This window comes from Trichosurus vulpecula, chromosome 2 (assembly GCF_011100635.1).
Source record: "Trichosurus vulpecula isolate mTriVul1 chromosome 2, mTriVul1.pri, whole genome shotgun sequence".
NCBI classification, from domain to species: domain Eukaryota; kingdom Metazoa; phylum Chordata; class Mammalia; order Diprotodontia; family Phalangeridae; genus Trichosurus; species Trichosurus vulpecula.
This window is the reverse complement of record NC_050574.1, coordinates 15,960,922-15,979,574: the sequence shown is the minus strand read 5'-3', so window position 1 is coordinate 15,979,574 and position 18,653 is coordinate 15,960,922. Positions and strand designations below refer to the sequence as shown.

General features: G+C 55.5%; 3 protein-coding genes across 3 annotated transcripts; all 3 read left to right on the top strand.

Annotated features, from left to right (window-relative positions):
- The first annotated feature begins 5,474 nt into the window (after positions 1-5,474).
- KCNA7 (potassium voltage-gated channel subfamily A member 7) lies at positions 5,475-11,003 on the top strand. The gene is made up of 2 exons (XM_036746569.1): positions 5,475-6,027; positions 7,077-11,003. Exons 1-2 carry the CDS (start codon positions 5,491-5,493, stop codon positions 7,863-7,865), a joined length of 1,326 nt encoding a protein of 441 aa, XP_036602464.1. The 5' UTR covers positions 5,475-5,490; the 3' UTR covers positions 7,866-11,003.
- A 609-nt stretch (positions 11,004-11,612) lies between these two features.
- NTF4 (neurotrophin 4) lies at positions 11,613-13,461 on the top strand. Its single transcript, XM_036743613.1, has 5 exons — positions 11,613-11,711; positions 11,836-11,983; positions 12,135-12,277; positions 12,483-12,611; positions 12,835-13,461. The coding sequence occupies exons 1-5, from the start codon at positions 11,613-11,615 to the stop codon at positions 13,459-13,461; spliced, it is 1,146 nt and encodes a 381-aa protein (XP_036599508.1).
- Positions 13,462-17,583: 4,122 nt separating this feature from the next.
- On the top strand, positions 17,584-18,647 carry LOC118839746 (lutropin subunit beta). The gene is made up of 3 exons (XM_036747267.1): positions 17,584-17,647; positions 18,025-18,195; positions 18,281-18,647. Exons 1-3 carry the CDS (start codon positions 17,633-17,635, stop codon positions 18,518-18,520), a joined length of 426 nt encoding a protein of 141 aa, XP_036603162.1. The 5' UTR covers positions 17,584-17,632; the 3' UTR covers positions 18,521-18,647.
- Positions 18,648-18,653: the final 6 nt, after the last annotated feature.

The window sequence follows — 18,653 nt, the reverse complement described above, 5'->3', positions numbered from 1 at the left end:
CTCCACCTCCAGAGAAAGAATTGACAGAGGCTGAATGCAAATCAGAGCATACTTTTTCTTTATTTTTCTTGTTTTGTTGTGCTTTGGTCTGTGTAGTCTTCTACAACATGACTAACATGGAAATATGTTTTGCATGACTGCACATGTATAACCTATATCGAATTGTTTGCCTTCTGAATGGAGGAAGGGGAAGAGAGAATTTGGAACTCAAAATTTTATAACAAATGTTAAAAACATTTTTAAATGTAATTGGGGGAAAAATAAAGTATTTTTTAAAAAGAGTCCACCTGGGGGCCTACACCACAGTGGTGTCAGTTAAGTGGGAAGGAGGCATGTACATACAAGAGAAGTTGTGAAGTTTTTTGACAGGACATGGCAACACATGGTTATGAGGGGAGTCATCAAGATTAAGGAATTGAGGATAACCCCAAGGTTGAAAGCCTGGGTGACTGGGAGGATGGTGGTACTTGGACAGTTATAGAGAAGTTAAGAAGAGGAGAAGGTTGAGGGGGTGAGAAATAATGAATTCTGTTTTAGGCACATTGAGTGTAAGGTGTCTCCAGGACTTCCAGTTTGACATGTTGCATTGGTAATTAAGATGGGCTTTTAACACTTATTCAATCAAGTGCCAAGTGGAGTTTGGCCTTTGTTTCCTTGATTAAATTAGGAGTCCTTGATGACCTCCTTGCTTCAAGGGAAAGCCTAGTTTACATGGGTTTGAGCGACATGTTTGTGACATCAGAGGCTTTTAGACCATGTGGGTTTAAGTCACTTTTTTGTAACACTTTTAGGTCATGTGGGTGAGTTGCATGTGTGACTCACCTTTGACCCCGAACAAGATATATAAACCCAGAGGTTGGCGTTCTCTCTGGAGGCTCTGAGCCACAGGAGGAGAGACACAGGAGTCTGGCTAGTCGTTAAAGCCCTTCAGAACAACCCCTCCCCCAATATTTCCAGTCACTTAGGCCTTACTTCACATACCCCCCACTCTCTGATCCAGTAAAACCAGCCTCCTTGCTGTGTTCTAATAAGACACTCTATCCTGTCCCCCACCACCCAGCTGTTTGTTATGAGTTCCCCAGCTCCTGAACTCAGATGTTGTTTTCTTGGTAACTATGAATTGTACTTGGTCTGTTTATAAATGTATGTTTGTAATTTGTTTGTATTTGCTCTGAATTTCAGGGTGCTGGCTTTTTCCCCTGAACTAAGTGGATGATATATGTATATGTTGGATTAAAGTAGGATTGTTAACCCCCTAACGCTACTTTCCTTAGGAAAGCAAATCAAAGAACCTGTGTTGGCAGCATTCGTGTTGTTGGGCTTGTGTTGGTCATTCACCCCCACAGCAGCCACTAGCTGAATTGTTGTAACACATGTCCAATTGGCAATTGGAGCTGGGATACTGGAGGTCAGCAGAGGAGTTAGGACTGAAAAAGTTGATTTGAGAATCATCAGCATAAAGATGATAATTGAATCTATGGGATCTGATAAAGTCTCCAAGTGAAATAGGGTAAAGCAGAAAGAGAAAAGAGCCCAGGACAGAGCCTTGTGGGAGACAAGGAGCTAATCTCCTTGATGAAGATCCTGCAAAAGAAATTGAGAGTGAGCCATCAGCTAGGAGAACCAGGTTACAGCAGTGTCAGGAGACTGATTGGCAGTGTCGTTGATTCCAAAGAAATCAAAGAAGATGAGGTTTGAGAAAAGGCCATTTTTTTGGATGAAGTCGGCAGCCAAGCTGCTGTTCACAAACTTCCCAGAAGGACCCATGGCCTTTTGAGGCTTCTGCTCTACTTCCACATGGCTCAAACTGTTGGGATGGTTTTCCTGACGTTAAGCCTAAATTTGTCTCTTTTGGAACTTCTACCCATTGTTCCTGGTTCTGCCCTCAAGGATCAAACAGAGTGAGTCCAATCCTTGTTGGACACAAGAGCCCACATTTAAAGAGTAATTCAGATACCATATACCAGCTGAATCTTCTCCAGGTTCAACATCCTGAATTGCTTTGACCAATGTTTATGTTGGCCTCAGTCTATATCAACTCACCATCCTGGTTGCCCTCCTTTCTGTGCCCTCTCCAGTTTATCCATGTCCTGTTAGGCCATTGTACCCAGACCTGAACCCAGTACTCCAGATGAAGCCTGACAAAGGCAAAGGACAGTGGGACTGTCACCTTCTTATTCCTGAAATCTACAACTCTCTTAAGGAAACTCAAGATCCCAAGGAGCTTTTATCACTGCCCTAGCACCCACCTGACTCACATCACACTTGCAATTCACTAACCCCACAAAAACAATCTTTTCCAGGACAACTCTGTCTAAATGTGTTAGCTCCGTAGTATATTTATGAAGAAAGGTACATAGGAGGAAGCCCAGACAGGGACACACAGAAAGGCCCAAGGAATGACATACTCAGCAAATGTTAGACACACTGACCCAGGGAGACAAGCAGAAAGATCGAGGGAAGGACAAAGGGTCTGGGCCAGGGCCAGAGAGAAGCATAGCAGAAAGGCTTACCGAGGAGCACACAGACAGACCCAAAGAGGACCAACCATACAAAGGGCCAGATAGGGACACACTGGAGGATCTACATGAGGCAGACAGAGAGGGACAGAAAGCCCAACTTAGAGAGAGATAGAAATATGGTCCCAGGAAAATACGCAGACTCAGAGAGAGACACGGATATAGCCCCAAACAGGGAAACTAGGACAGACACAGAGAAAGACAGGCAGGCTGATCTAGAGAAAGATAGAGGGCTAGTCCTAGGAAGGGACACAGGGTAGACATCGTGACAGACACAGGAACAGTGAAGGGAGGGAGAAAAGGTGGAAAGAAAGAAAAGAGGGGAAGATGAAGGAAGGAAGGAAAGCATTGAGCATCTAGTGGGTGCCAGGCACCGTGCTAAGCACAACACCCCAGGGGGGCAGATGCTCATATTAGCTCCATTTTATAGTTGAAGAAACTGAGAAAGAGATTAATTTACTTGCCTGGGGTCACGCAGCTAGGAAGTGTCTGAGGCTGAATTTGAACTCTGGGTCTTCCTGACTCCAGACTTAATACTCAGTCCACTAGATAGCTTTGATAAGGATGGAAAGTCTCAGAGAGGAACACACAAGAAGATAGACAAGATCAGGTAGAGACTAAGAGATGAATTCAGAGAAGGGTAGAGAGATTTCTAGAACAACAGACATTGGACTGAAAAAAAATGATAGTCATATAGACCAAGATAGAGATGTGCAAAGACATATCCAAACAGGGACAGACATAGTTAGGCTCAGAGAGGTGCCCAAAGACAGAAAGATGACCTGGAAGGTTGTACCCCAGGAAAACTAAGAGTCGGAGGGACCCAGGAAGGGACACACAGACAGACCCAGAGAATGACAGGAAATAGACTCTGCACATTAAAGATAGACTCAGAGAAGGAAGCAGTTAGACTTAGCATGACAAACAGATCTAGAGAATGACAAATTAATTCAGAGAGGGATCCACAAACAGATCTAGAGAATGACAGAAAAACCGACCCAGAGAGTGAGCATTTGCAAAAGACATATACAGACCCAGAGTGAGATCGAGATAGATTCAAAGAGAGACAAACAGACCCATATAAGGGAGGGGAAGGGAGGAAGAGGAGGAAAAAGGGGAAGAAGAAGAAGAGGAGGAGGAGGAGAGACCCAAAGAGAGATAGGTCTGCCAGTTGAGATTATATAAATTACGTACATCGATAGCAGATGCAGGCAGCACCATGGTGTGATTTCCTCCCTTAATATATAGCTAGTGTGTAGTAGTGGAGGTGAGTGCAGAGGAAGTCCAAATTTGGGGCTTGTCAAGGGATGAGCAACAAAAGGATCATGGGCCAAGGCATTCAAGAATAGACATATAATTGTGAACTGGTCAACTGTAAGGTTGAGATTTTGAAGGAAGGAAAATGGGGCCAGAGCAAGGGTGGTGGAACTGGAGAAGACTGAGGCACGGAGTGGCTCGGACAAGTTTTAGGGATTGGGAGAAATGAGAGGCGTGTCCAGCAGCAACCCTGAAATGAATGGCTCAGGGTGCATGCAGTGTCTTCACCATGTCACCCAGGCAACCAGTATTTATTAAGCACCTACTATGTGCTAGGCACTAAGCTAAGTGCTGGGGTAACAAAGAAAGGCAGGCTCTGGCTCTCCAGTTACTGACAGTCTAATTGTGGACTTGCAAACAAGATATATACAGGATGAATTGGGAGTAGTCTCGTAGAGAAGGCACTAAGATTGAGGAGGTCGAGAAAAGGCTTCCTGCTGAAGGTGAGATTTTAGCTGAGACTTGAAGGATGTCAGGGAGGAGGAAGAGGCAGAAATGAGCGGAGATTATGCTTCAGGCAGGTGGGCAAACATAGAAAAAGTCCATAGTGGGGAGTTAGCCAGGGTTACAGGACTGTAAGGGGTTTGTAGGGCTGGGGGGAGGGAAAGGGGAAGGGGCCCGATAAGGAACAAGAAGACTAGAAGCACCGTGAGAGGAAGAGGTCTACACTGAAGGAAAGGCAGGATGGCAGGAGCCAGCCTAGAGACTTGGGAGAGTAGGGCTGAAGAGGATGGAGATGGGAGTTTCAGGAGGGCAGTAGGGGAAGGGGGAGCTTGAGATCCGTGCAGCTGGAGACTTGGAATTCCACACAGTAGGTGGGCGTTTGTTTGACATAGGGCCCAGAATATGATAGACCAAGAGAGATTACAGACAGAACTGTACAGTGACAGTCCCAGAGGACAGTCTTGGCAATAGAAAGTCCAAGACAGAGACAGATAGACCCAGAAAAAAGAGACTCAGTGACAGACAAACTTACAGTTACCCTTTAGAGTGACAATATGAGAGAGACCCAGAAAACAGTGACAGGGACCCCGAAGTGACAAAAGGATCCAGAGACAGCCACTCTCAGAAAGGAACAGAGACTGAGGAAGAGACGGAAAGACCCGAGAGTACACAGTCGGAAAGGGACAGAGAACCAGGGAAGGACAGAAAGATCCAGAGAAAACGAGAGTTAACAGACTCTCTCAGAGACAGATGAAACCAGGGACCGAGAGATAGACCCCAGAGATAGAACGAGCCAGAGAAACAAATGATGCTTCGGAGTGACTGCAGAACTAGAGAGAAAGATCCAGCCTGAGAGCCCTGGACTGCATGAGACAGGTCGGCGAACCTTAAGGGGAGAACGACAGACGGCCCTGGACTGAAATGAAAAGGTGGGTGAGCTGGACGTGCTCTGACTGCCTGAGCCGGCCCCGCGGAGAGGCGCACAGGGGGCGGAGGAAGGGTCCTCGAGCCGGTGGCCGGTCCCCCCCTCCCAGCAGAGGGCGCCCCGGGTCGCCCCCAGACCCTGGCCAGCTGCCCCCACCCCTCGGGCCGCGGGGCCTGCCGTGTCTATTTATACCGGCGCGGGGAATCGGACACCGGGCTGGCTGGCTTCGGCGTCGGTGCCCGTCCTCTGCGCGCTCCCTGGCTGGGCGGCCAGCCCTCGGGGGCCATGGAGGCTGACCCGTGCGGCTGCTGCGAGCGGCTGGTGCTCAATGTGGCGGGACTACGCTTCGAGACGCGCGCTCGGACCCTGGGGCGCTACCCGGATACGCTGCTGGGCGACCCGGGTCGCCGGCGCGCCTTCTATGACCCGGCCCGCGGAGAGTTCTTCCTGGACCGCCACCGGCCCAGCTTCGACGCCATCCTCCACTACTACCAGTCGGGAGGGCGCCTGCGGCGGCCGGCACACGTTCCCCTGGACGTCTTCCTGGACGAGGTGGCCTTCTACGAGCTGGGCGCCGACGCGCTCGCCAAGCTCCGCGAGGATGAGGGCTTCGCAGCCGAGCCCGAGCGCCGGCTGCCCCGGCGGCCCTTCGCGCGCCAGCTCTGGCTGCTCTTCGAGTTCCCTGAGAGCTCGGCCGCAGCCCGCATCGTGGCCGTCGTCTCCGTGCTCGTCATCCTTATCTCCATCGTGGTCTTCTGCCTGGAGACCTTACCCGACTTCCGAGACGAACGCGACGGCCAGCCTGGGGCTGCCCCGGGGCCGGTGAGCTGGGGGACCTGGGGGACAGAGGTCGAGGAGGAAGTTAGAGGAGCCCAGGGGCCAAAGGAGAGACCCGAGGTCGGGGTAGGGAAGGGCAGAGAGGGCTGGAAGGGACTGGGGAACTGGGTCAGAGGAAGAGAGGGGAAGCAAGCCAGTCGATGGGGCTGAGAAAGGGCAGAGAGAGCTAGGGGTGCAGAGGGGACTGGAGGAGGTCAGAGGAGGTCAGAGGGGGTCAGGGGGTAGAGGCTGGGAAAAGGCAGAGGGGGGGGCAGAAGGGGAGGGGGCAGAAAGGACTTCGAGAAGGCAGAAATAGGAAGAAAGGTGAATAGAGGGAGGTGGGGGAGTGCAGAGAATCAGAGGGGGCCAAAGGGTAAGAGGCCATCGGACCAGGCTGTGAAATACAGCGGGACAGGGTACGGAAGGAGCTGGAGAATGGTGGGGAAGAGGGGACCATGGTGGAGAGAGGGAGGCCAGAGAGGTAGAATTGGGGGGAGAGGTCAGAAGGGGTTGAGGAAAGCCAGAGGGGTGGGGGGGGCAGAAGGGAATTGAAGAAGTCAAAGGGGGCTAGGGCCAGAGGGTAGAGGGGTGGAAGGCATTGGAGGGGTCCAAGACCAAAGAAGCCTGGTTCAGAGTGTGAGACAGAGCTAAAGACAGGATGGGGCTTAATGAGGTCAGGAGTGGGGGGGGGGGGGCGGGGAGAGGAAACCTCTGCTGGTCTGCTCAGCCAAAGACAGACATATAGACCCAGTATGTCTATTCTCAGTCTCCAAATTGGGGGGGGGGGGAATGGAATTAGCCTTGTTCCTATGGGGAAGTCCTTGAAACCCCTTGGAATTTTTACCAGTGCAGACTCAGGCCATTTCCTCAGGATCTCTCTAACCCTGGCATCTAGCTTTCAACCACCAAGTCCTGAGGGCCTCTGGCATCCTTTCTCCCAAGCTTCACTAACACAAGGACCTAGGTGTCTGTACCCTCTGTAGGCAGGCTGGAGACTTGACCATGGACTAGTACTATAAGCTCCCACCTTCTGACTCATCTGCTCCTTCCCACAGCTCCCATCAATGCGGTCCAATGGCTCCCAGACAGCACCTCCACCTCCGAGGGCCCCATTTGATGACCCTTTCTTCCTGGTGGAGACGCTCTGCATCTGCTGGTTCTCCTTTGAGCTCCTGGTGCGTCTGGGTGCCAGTCCAAGCAAGACAGCCTTCTTCAAGAATGTCATGAACCTTATTGACTTTGTGGCCATCCTACCCTACTTTGTGGCCTTGGGCACAGAGCTGGCCCGGCAGCGGGGTGTGGGTCAGCCCGCCATGTCCCTGGCCATTTTGCGGGTTATTCGCCTGGTCCGCGTTTTCCGCATCTTCAAGCTGTCACGCCACTCTAAGGGCTTGCAGATCCTGGGCCAGACACTGCGGGCATCAATGCGTGAACTGGGCCTGCTCATTTTCTTCCTCTTCATTGGGGTCGTCCTCTTCTCCAGTGCGGTTTACTTTGCAGAGGTCGATGGGCCCCCAGATTCAGGCTTCACCAGCATCCCTGCTTCTTTCTGGTGGGCTGTGGTGACCATGACAACCGTGGGCTATGGGGACATGGCACCTGCCACAGTGGGTGGCAAGATTGTGGGCTCCCTCTGTGCCATTGCTGGTGTCCTCACCATATCCCTGCCTGTGCCTGTCATTGTCTCCAACTTCAGCTATTTCTACCACCGGGAAACAGAAGGAGAAGATACTGGGAGATACCGGCATGTGGCTACCCAGCCCTGCTGCCCTCCTGAGGCCCCTGAGGGCAAGGCTAATGGGCTAGTTGGGGGCAGTGGGAAGCACTTGGTCACAGAGGTATGAGGGGTCCAGTCCAGGGTGGGAAAAGAAGTTAGTGTGGCGGGAAAGAAAGTGAAGATACAGTAATGTTGGGCTAGAGCTGGTTTATTAGGTGGCATGGGTGATGGGACCTAGACCCTGAATTTTCCCATACATTTCAGCAACTCATCAGTGGCAAGTCTGGCAGGACTTCTGAAGTTGTTTTGCGTTGGCCCATTGACCCTAGGAGTCCCAAGGGGACTTACTGAGTTCCATTGAATTATATTAAATCACGCTGGTTTTTTTAAAGTTGGGATTGAGTCCTGTTGGGATATGAGTATCTGTGGGGACTATGTGATTGAAATAGATTCAGTTATGTTGAATGCAGTGAATCTTAAGGTGATAGGGACTTGTGATTGGCTAAGTGTTTGGACCGTACGAGTTTTCGGGGGCCTCGTGGTTGTGTGAGTCTCTGTGGTGCTGCTGGTCACGTCCCCTGTGTGTCCGGGCCTTGTGCTGCTTTTGCATTGCATGAGTCTCTGAGGGTCAGGAGCTTGTGGTTGTGTTGGGTTTTGTTAGGCTCTCATTGGCTGCTGGTTGTTGTCTTGTACGAGTGTCTGAGGGCCTTGTAGTTGGGTCGAATTGGGTTATCATCCAACTTCAGAGCTTAAGGAGACCTCAGAAAGCATCTCATATAACTTGTATCTGACCAGAAATTTCCTCTATACCATCCCCACCCCCCAAAAAAGTATTCATCCAGCCTCTGCTTGAAGACTTTCAGAGGCGGGAAACTCACTACCTCACAAGGAAGCCCATTCCAGCAATCTTCCCATTACTCTTACTCTGCCTTCAGGGGCCAAACAACACAAGGTCTACTTCTTATTCTTTAGAAGCTTTTCAAATATTTCAAGACTGTGTCATGTCTCCTCTAAGTCTTCTCTTCTCCATGAGAAATAGTCCTGGTCCCTTCAACTCATCTTGCTGTGACATGGTCTCCAGTCTTCTCATAGATCCAGAATCACCCCTTGACACTGTCCTGCCTGGACCTGACCACCAGACTCCTGCCACGGTGGGAGTAGGGCAGAGAACAGAAAGGCTGTCACCTCCCTTGTCCTGGACCTTGCCCTTATTAACGCAGCCCAAGGTGCACTGAACATGGTACACTACTGACTCAGGTTCAATTTGCAGTCACCCCAAGACCCACAAAACTCTTCTACCAAAACGGCGGTATGACCATATCTCCTCCATCCTGCTCCTTGCTAGCTGATTTTTTTGACCCCTAAGCTTATTCTCATTAAATTCCATCTTCCTGATCTGACTCAGGGTTCCCAAATGTCACGATCTTTCTAGATTTCCATTCTCAATTGTTTAGTGGGTTAGATATCTTACCTAGTTTCGTGTCATCTAGGAATTTGATAAGCTTCTATTCTATTCATCCAAGTCATTGATTAAAAAAAAAGCAAATAGCATGGGGCTGCAGAGAGATCCCTGGGACACTCAGCTAGAGACCTCTTTCCAGGCTGAGCTAGATCCCTTAATCAGCACTCTTTGCCTAGCGGGGCCATCAGCTTTCCAGTCTTCCTAATCCCACTATCGGCACTGCCCACATTGCTCTGCCTCATCCACAACAATGTGGCTTGGGTTGAGTTGGGTTAAGTCAGATTGGTTGGGTAGCTTCATGGAATTTCTGGAGGGTCTGGAGTTGGATGGAGGAGCAGCATCTTGAATTGTGTGAGGCCTGGATAGGCTGAGTTGTGTTGGTGTGTTGTGAGTCTCTGGAGGGGTTAGAAGCATTGCATGGTTGTACAAAGAGCACTTTGGGCCGGGTGTCAGGAGAACCTGGCTTCTACGGCCATCTTTGCCGCAGGCTAGACTCTAATCTGTCCTTGTTGGAGCCTCAGCGCTGCTCATGGTCCTTTCCAGATCCCTAGTTCTCCTCTATTCTTCAGCTGGGCGGCATTATTATCTTTCATTGTTTGTGGTTGTACAGCTCTATGAGAGAGCTTTGCATAAGGTTACATATGGCTCTACTGCATGAGCTGTCTGCAGTCTGTGTATGGTTCTGTTGGGGTACGTATAGCTTTTCTGCATGGTGCTGGGTTGGTTGGTGGGTTGATGAACTGTGTCTGGGTCTTTTGGGTTGTATGATCCCAAGCTGTGGCACCCCCTTGTCTCCCTCAGTCTCTTTCTCTTCTGGCTCCTTTTGCCCCTTCTTCAGCTACTCGAAGTCCCAGCACTTGAGGAAGTATGACATGGAGAGAGCTTTCCAGCCTTCTGTCCAAGTGGCTCATACACCTGGGTATTGATAACACCCCCAAGTGATCCTGAGCCTCACCAGGAGCAACAGGGGGAAGTAGAGAGGAGATAGAGACAGGAAAGACTCAAAGGCAGCAGAGAGAGAGAGAAGGAGAGAGAGAGAGAGGAGAGAGAGAGAGAGAGAGAGAGAGAGACAGAGAGAGAGAGAGAGAGAGAGAGAGAGAGAGAGAGACAGAGAGAGAGAGACAGAGACAGAGAGAGAGAGACAGAGAGAGAGAAAGGAGAGAGATCAAGACAGAAAGACTCAGAAGAAAGGCAGAGATAGGAAGAGACAGGCAAAGATGCTTTCACAAACCCCCTTCTGGTACTGGGACAGAGTAGTCAGACTATGGTTGGAAATGGGGGGGATGGTGAAAGTCATGGAGGCATTGCCCTGGAGCAATGGTGTGGATAGAGTGGGGCTGGGATGGACCCAGTTCTCCAAATAAACAGCCTTAGCTACCCCTCCACTGGTGTTGCCCTTGGCTGAGAAGAGAAAGGGGGACCCAGTCTCAAGGCAGGGGGAGAACCGCAACCTGGGGACACCCAGCCGCCTGCACTGGGCCTAAATTTAGGGCTGGGATGGCCCCCAGGCCAGGGTGTCCAATGTCTGGCACCTAAAAATAGCCGGAGGGGGGAAGGGAGGAGAGGAGTCCCCAGCCTTCTGGGTCTCCTGGTGTCTGTCTGTACCTCCATCTCTTTGTCTGTCTGCAGTCTGTGTATGGTTCCTCATCTGTGGGTGTGTCTGTGCCTCCATCTGTCATCTGTGTATATGACATATCTTCCCCCCCAACCCAGGACTGCAAGCCCCTTGAGGACAGTGACTCACCACAACATCCCCAGAGCCTGGCTCCAAAAGCTGGCCCTTAATAAATGCTGATCGAATTGAATCTCTAGGTCTCTGTGTTGATCTGTTTCTTTTCTGTCAGGCCCACTCAAGCCTTCTCTGTTGCCCTCCCTCCCCCTCTCACTCTCCTCCTTCCCCCCAGAGCTTAGAGCCCTGGGAGAGGCTGAGACTGGGGCTGGGGCCTGGCCAGGGAAAAGGGGCTCCTGTCTCCCCACTTCTGTCTCTGTCTGGGCCCTTATCTTTCCAGGGGCGCCTGGTTTGTGTCTCCCTCTGGGAAAGGCCCAGAATGGGGGTGGGGGGACGCGCTGCCCCGACTGACACTTCTCTGGCACAGGACAGAAGGATGCTGGGGCCAGGACGCCTGGGTTCAGGAAGGGAGGGGGTGTCGGAGGGTCGGGTGGAGGCGGTGCCTGAGTCACCAAGGGATAGGAGGTGCTTAGGCCAGATTCTTCGGCGGTCCTGGTCTCAGAGCAGCCAAGGTGGACGGTGTGGGCGGGACTGCTGGTCACTCCCCCAGATGGGCGGGGTTAGCCTAGCGCCCACCCTCCTGTCCCGGAGCGGGCAGCGCCGCGCGCGGAGCCGGGCGCCAGGGAGCTGAGGCCGCCAGAGCCCCGAGCCCAGGCGGGTGTCCCAAGTAAGGTTCGGGCCGAATGTCGGGAAGGAGGGAGTGGGGTGGGATCCAGGAGTTCGGGCCCGCCCTGGGTCCAAGGGGACGGGCCCTGCAGGAGCTTGGGGGCAGGACCCGGCGGGTAAACTGAGGCAGGAGGCAGGCGGGGCCAAGCCCAGTCTCTGAGCAGTTCGAGGGAGTACTCAGGCGTGCTAGAAGGCTCGGCCTGGGATCCGCTTTGTTTCCCTGCCCCCTTTTCCCGTTAGCTGAGCCGGGCCGCCTGGGTCCCCAGGGGGCGGGGGCTGAGTCCGGATGCCTGGGTCTCTCAGGGAGGACTAGAAATCGCTCCCACCCTATCCCTTCCTCCCTCCCTCCCCGACTCCTTGCCCGCCTCCGCCTGGGCGGCAGCTCCAGGTATGTGCAACTGAAGTCCTGGGCGGGTCCTGGCCTGTCCCAATTCTGAGGGAACATTCCTGGGAGACGCCTCGAGGACCCAGGAGTCCAGCCCCCGCCCCCTTGGAGTCCAGGCGTCCGACCCCCAGCCCCCGCCCCCTTGTGGTCTCAGGCGCGCCTGCCCGCAAAGGACCTAGAGTTCCTTGTCCTTCCCCCTCAGGGACCTTGGTGTCCCCATCCCCCCAGCTTGCGCCCCTTGGGGACCCAGGTTTCCTGGCCTCCAGCCCCCTCCGCTGTCTGGGAGATGGATGGGCCGTGAGGGACCTAATCTTTTCCAGCCCTTGAGCCTCATCCATCAGCCTCCTCCCCTCCCCGACATCTGCTTCCCATCCCGGCCAGGTTCCTGTCACCTGGGAAGGGGCCTGCGCAGAGGGCCCTGGTCTGGGGGAGGGGATGCCTGGGTCCTTCAGGGGGCCATGGGGAAGACTTGCTCCCAAGCTTCCCTTCTTTTTTCTCCTAGGTGGTCGCCCCCCTCTCCCTCTCCTGGGATGGCCGGGAGGAGGGGAGCCCGGGAGACCCTGACAAGGGGCCCTCAGAGCCCAGGAGCCCCCAGCCCAGGGCCCAGGAGGAGGTGGCCCTGAGAAGTCTGGTAAGCCCGAGACCCCCTCCCCTGCTGGTCTTCCTCCCCTTTTCCCTCTGTGCTCCGAATTAAGAGATGAAAGGGGAATTAGCGATCCCCCTCTTCTTGCAGAAGGGGGAGTCTGGAGGTCTCGGTAGGGACAGAGACGAGCTTAGCCCTGACATCCCTGGACCTCGAGCCTTCCCCCCGGCTCAAGGGCTGCCCCTCTGACCACCGCCCCTCTCTTCACCAGGTGGTCACAGAGATGTTTCTCCCATCCAGCCCGCTCCACATCTGGCTCTTCCTCTTTCTTCTCTGGGTCCTACCCGGCGTGGCCCCCCAGGAGCCACCACCATTGCCCCCATTCCCAGGACCCGAGTGGGACCTGCTGTCCCCACGGGTGGCCCTGTCTCGGGGGGCGCCCTCAGGGCCCCCACTCCTCTTCCTCCTGGAGGCCTCCCTGGCAGCAGCCCCAGCCAACCGGAGCCGACGGGAGGCTGGGGCGGGAGCGGAGGCTGGCCGTCGGGGCGAGCTGGCTGTATGTGACGCAGTCAGCGGTTGGGTGACCGACCGCCGCACCGCTGTGGACCTTCGGGGCCGCGAGGTGGAGGTCCTGGGGGAAGTGCCCGCAGCAGGGGGAGGGCCCTTGCGCCAGTACTTTTTTGAGACCCGATGCAAAGAGGCGGGGGGCCCTGGAGGCGGGGCCGGCTGTCGTGGCGTGGACCGAAGACACTGGGTGTCTGAATGCAAAGCCAAACAGTCTTATGTTCGGGCGCTGACTGCAGACGGGCAGGGCCGAGTGGGCTGGAGGTGGATCCGCATTGACACGGCCTGTGTGTGCACCCTGCTCAGCCGGGCCACTGCTGGGGGGCGGGCCTGATTCCAAACTGGTTGGCTGTGTGACCTTGGGCAAATGCCTCCCACTCTCTGGGGTGCGAGGGACTCCCCAAGCTGACCGGGGCTCACGAAAGCTTATAGCTGAGAACTTCATTTCCATTCAAATTAGAGATCACCGGGTCCAAGCTGTCACATTTTACACAGGGGAAGACTGAAGCCTTGAAAGGGAAAGAGACTTACCCAAGGTCACACTGCTTGATCTGGGAAGTTTCCTTCTCTCTTTGATGGCCACTTGGTTGAACTAAGGGATCTCAAGTGAGGTCAAATTCTGGGAGCTGAAGGTATTTATCCCACAGAAGACTACTAAGCCCCATGGTCACAGTACTCAAAGACCCAAGACAGAGGCACAGATCGGGAGCAGAGGGACCCAGTGCGTTATGTCCCACACTTGAGGGCAGAAACAGGACCCATGGTGGGGATAATTGCCAGCACTCTGCATCAGGAGCCCTGATGCTTGGAGAGGGAGAGAGTCCCCTGTCCCTGGAAGTGTTCAAGCAGAAACTAAGCAGCAGGAACTTCTGCTGGGCAAAGGGAGTGTGAACTGGTGAATCTCTAAGCTCCTGTCCCTCTGTAAGAGTCTGAATGGAACAGCAGCTCTGACCCTATTTAGGTCAGAGCTGCCGGGAGCCCTGGGAGGGCCACTGGGCCAGGCCAGTGGGAGCTTGGCAGATCCTAGATCAGGGGACGGAACATCCTGAGGGCCCTGGGACAGGAATCAAAGAAGACTAGTGCTGAGAGCTGCGGTTTTCATACCTTCCATCCTCCAATTTAAGGGGCACCGGATTCTGCCTGCTTTGGGGTCCACCGAGACCATAATCCCTCTAGTGGGTCATGCCCCATTACCCATCAGGGCTAAGGAGGGGTGACTGGGAGCTCAGGCTCTGTCTCTGGGTCCCAGATTTCTTTGTCTTTATCTCTGTCTCCCTCAGAGTCCACCTCTGGAACTTTCTCCACTGTTTTGGTGGGGGTTTGCCTCTAACTTTCTCTAGCCATGTCTGTTGTGTTTCTTTCTCACATACATACATATATATGAATATATACCTAGTTTTCTACACTGTCTGTCCGGTTCTCTAGGTTCTGTCTCTTGTCTGTGTTTGTACATCCCACTTGAGCTCCTGCCTCTCTCCAGCTCTGGCTAGCTCCCCGTCTCTGGGGGTGTGTCTCTCCTGCCCCTCCCCCTTCCTTCTCCTAGTCCCTGGATCTTTTTCACTCCTTTTCTGCATTTGCCCCTCGATGTATTCTCCCTCTCTCCCTCTCTCTCTCTCCCTCTCTCTCTCTGTCTTTCTGTCTCTCTCTCCTGCTCTGCTCCCAGTCCTTCTTTACCTGGACTCCTTCTGAACTTCTCTCCCGCCTCCGTCCACCCTCACCCCCACCCCTCGGCCCCCATTGGCCAGATACAGGCTTCGGCAGCGTCTATCTGTCTCCTGGGCAACGGCATCAACAGTGGGGACGGTAGAGAGGGGAGGCCAAGGAGGAGGCCAGGCCTGGTTAGGCCATGGCCGGCCTCACTTGGCCGTCGCACTATGGCCTCCTGGGCACCCCTGTCGAGGCTCCTAGAGGTCGGAGGCCACCCCGGCGAGACTGGCGACAACTCAGCAGTACTGTGGGCGCCCCCCCTGGTCCAGGCATCACCCTCCCCTTTCCCCCTCCTAAAGTTCGGGTGAGCAGGACCGCTGGCTCCCCAGGGGATGAGGGCCAGAAGACGAAACAACAGCTGGACCCCCCCCCGGGGGTGGGGCTGGGGAGAAAAGGACTAGACTCCGGAGGGGGCGGGTCTAGGGGAGGAAGTGCAGCTGGGGGAGGGCGCGGAGGTCTTACACTTTGCCATAATCCTTCTCCCTCCTCCTCCCGAAGACCACCGTCCCCGAAAGCCTCCCCCCAGCGGCCGAGCGAGACTCCCATATCCTGGACTTCGACGAGGTCTTCAGTCGCTGGGAGACGTCCTCAGGTGTGGCGCATGGGCCCAAGACTCTCCGGGATGTGTACGCGCAGCCCAGCTACCCGCTCACGTCCAGGGTCAAAAAGGTGCTAGGGATCAAAGACTTCGCAGAGAAGGTGAGGGGTTGGAACTCCGAGGGGCGCGGAGGGGAGGGCAGGGGAGGGGAGGGGGTGAGGCCGATGGAGCCAGCTCCCCGCTCTCGTTCCTCAGCTCCAGCTCCGGCCCTGTCGGTACCCCCTGACCATGGCGTACCAGAAAAGTGAGATGCGGGATAAGTACCAGGGCTGGCCCAACCTGGGTCCTGAGACCATCATACGGGCAGGGCCCCGGCCTTGGGAGCTAGCCGATCACCACGCCCAGGACCCCAGCCAGGTGAGGCCGGGCTTCCGGAAGGGATGGAGAGTGGGGTGGGGTGAAGGTGAATGGGGATCCTGGAGGACGTGCTGAGGCCTGCGCTCTCCCCTTCGTCCAGGCCATGATTCCCTCCAGCAAGAACCCAGCCTTCCCCCGGCGGCCCTTCTACGTCCCGGAGCAGGGCGTGCTCGACCGCCACCAGCCCTACCTGACCACAACCGCCAGAGACTTCCGCTACTACACCAGGTGAGCCGTAGCCCAATCTCCTCCCCAGCCTACCCTCGAAGCACACTCCTCAGTGGCATCACCCCAACCCCTCCTCGAGGACCCAGGAGCCCCTTCTCCCTCCCTTGAGAATTCAGGAATTCCTTGCCCCTTCGAGGTCCCTGGCACCCCCATCCCCATCCCCCTCGAGGACTCAGGCTCGGGCTTCTCGTCCCCACACTTCGGGGAAAGACTCTATCACCCTCTACTTAAGCTGCGTCTCCGCTGGGACTCAGGCATCCCCTCCCCCTCGGTCGGCCCCCTCGGGTGGCCCTGAGTTCTGACCCAGATTCATCTCGTTGGCTGAGCAGGAAGGAACTGGCTAGCTACCCCCGAAAGAACTGCCTGAGGCAGCAAAATTTCAGCGAACAGCCTCGGTTGCTGGTGCTCGAGCCTCTGCAGCGCCTTCCTCGTGTGCCCTGCCTGGGCCAGGCCCACCCGCATTTAGGGGCCGTGTCCGTGACCAGGGAGTCCTACGGGAACCTCCAGCACCCACTGCGCCTGGCTGACCGATTCTGCCCGCTGGAGGATCCCTGGGTGGGACCTCAAGTGCAGCCCGTGGCCGGTCTGCAGACCGTACCCCACGTCTACCGGACCGAAAACTCTAGCTATGGCAGCCTCAAGCCCACCTTCGTCTGAAGTCTGTGCTCTCTACCCGCTGGCAGACTGGCTGCTGCCGTCGGCAGGGGAGGGGCAGGCCCCTTGAGGACATTCCCCTGGTGCTCGGGCAAGCTACACCCCTTGTGACTGGGGCGGAGCCCCTGAGGACACCACCCTGGTGCTGGAACAGATCCCATCCCCACTGGTTGGGGGAGGGCCTGGGAGGCCTTGCCCTCCACACTGGAGCCTTGGAGAGTTCACCTGCATGCCTGACATGGACCTCTGGAGGGAGCTTGGGGCAGGCACACCTGCCCTGGGGGCTGGAGCTACCTGACCTCTGCCCTGACCCACCGCAAGAAGTGGGTCCTCTGATTGGTCCTTGTTTCCGGTGGAGCTAGGCTGGAAGCAGGCGCCTCACTCAGCCCCTTGCTCTGGCCTCTGGGCAGCCTGGGGAAGGCCTGAGCTGAAGATAGATGGGGACAGGTGGGCCAAAGCTGCTATACCGTCTCTTCTCCCCACAACATGACCTTTGCCTCCTGAGTTCTGCCCCTTGGGTCTTGGTTAGGGCCTGAATCCTGGGGTGCACACCTCTATGGATGGGTTCCTTCTTTGTACATCTAAGGCTTCTGGCCCAACCCCAACACAAACCTAAGGAGATGGGGCCCCAACATCTGCAACTAAAGAGGGATCTGCATCTGCTCTGTTCCCAGCTCTCTGAAGTGGCTGTGGCCTTGGGCTAGCCTCATGCCCTTCTCCAGCCTGGGGACAATGCTCCCTGGCCTGCCCACACCCCAGGGCTGTTTGGGAACCCTAAAGCCACCTAAAGCCCGGCCAGTGTGCAAGTCTTTCAGTGACCTCGGCTGGGCCCGCCCCCGCCTGCCCTGGGGATTAGTGTCCAGGTTACCCAGTCAAAACCAAAGCGCCTGGTGGCCTTGCCGCCCCCACTGCCTGGGACCTATAAGGTGCCTAGGCTTCAGCTGGCAAGGGGGAGTGCAGGATGGAGAGATACCAGGTCAGAGCCCAAGACCCAAGGAGCCAGACACCAGGGATGCCCAGAGGGGTGGTAGAAGGGCCTCCAGACCCCAGGAGCACAGGAGGTTCTCAGAAAGCCCAAGAGGGAAGTGGGTGGGAGAGTGGTCTCCAGGACCCAGGGGACCAGATGACTGGGAAGCCTACAAGGGCAAAGAGAAGGACCTTCCAAGACCCTTGAGGCAGGTGGGGGCAGAGAACTGGGTCCCTAGAGAGAAGGGGTAGGGTACGGGAACCCATGTCTGTGGGAGGGCTCAAGTCCCTGAATGTGAAGAGGTGGGGGGGGGGCGGGTCTTGGGATCCCAGCTGCCTGGCTCCCTCCTCAGGAGGTTGAGCTGGGCTCTGCACCCCCTGCCGCAGGAGCTAACAGTGCTGCTGCTGCTGCTGCTGCTGGAGGGAGGCTCCTGGGGAGCCGGCCACCTTCGCCCTCTGTGCAGACCAACTAATGCCACCCTGGCTGCAGAGAGCGATGCCTGCCCAGTGTGCGTCACCTTCACCACCACCATCTGTGCTGGCTACTGCCCCAGCATGGTGAGGCTTAGGGGGTGCAGAGGGCTGTGGGAGGGACTCACCTCCAGGCAGCCTTCTCACTGTGCATCCCATGCCCCCTTCCCAGGTGCGGGTGCTGCCAGCCGCTCTGCCTCCTGGCCCTCAGCTGGTCTGCACATACAGGGAACTCAGCTTCTCCTCCATCCGGCTGCCTGGATGTCCCCCTGGCGTGGACCCCATCTTCTCCTTCCCTGTGGCCCTCAGCTGCAGCTGTGGATCCTGCCGCCTGAGCCATTCAGACTGCGGGGGTCCGAGGGCCCGACCCCACCTCTGCACCCGGCCCCACCTCAGCCTCCACCTTCTCTAGAGCCCAGACCTGGGGCCCTAACCTCTCCCTTCGCCTCTAGGGTGGCACCTTCCAGTTCCTCTTTTCCCCCCACTCCCCTTCCATCCCCTCCCTCCCCCCAATCCCCAATAAAGGTTTGTCATCTCGCGTCTGA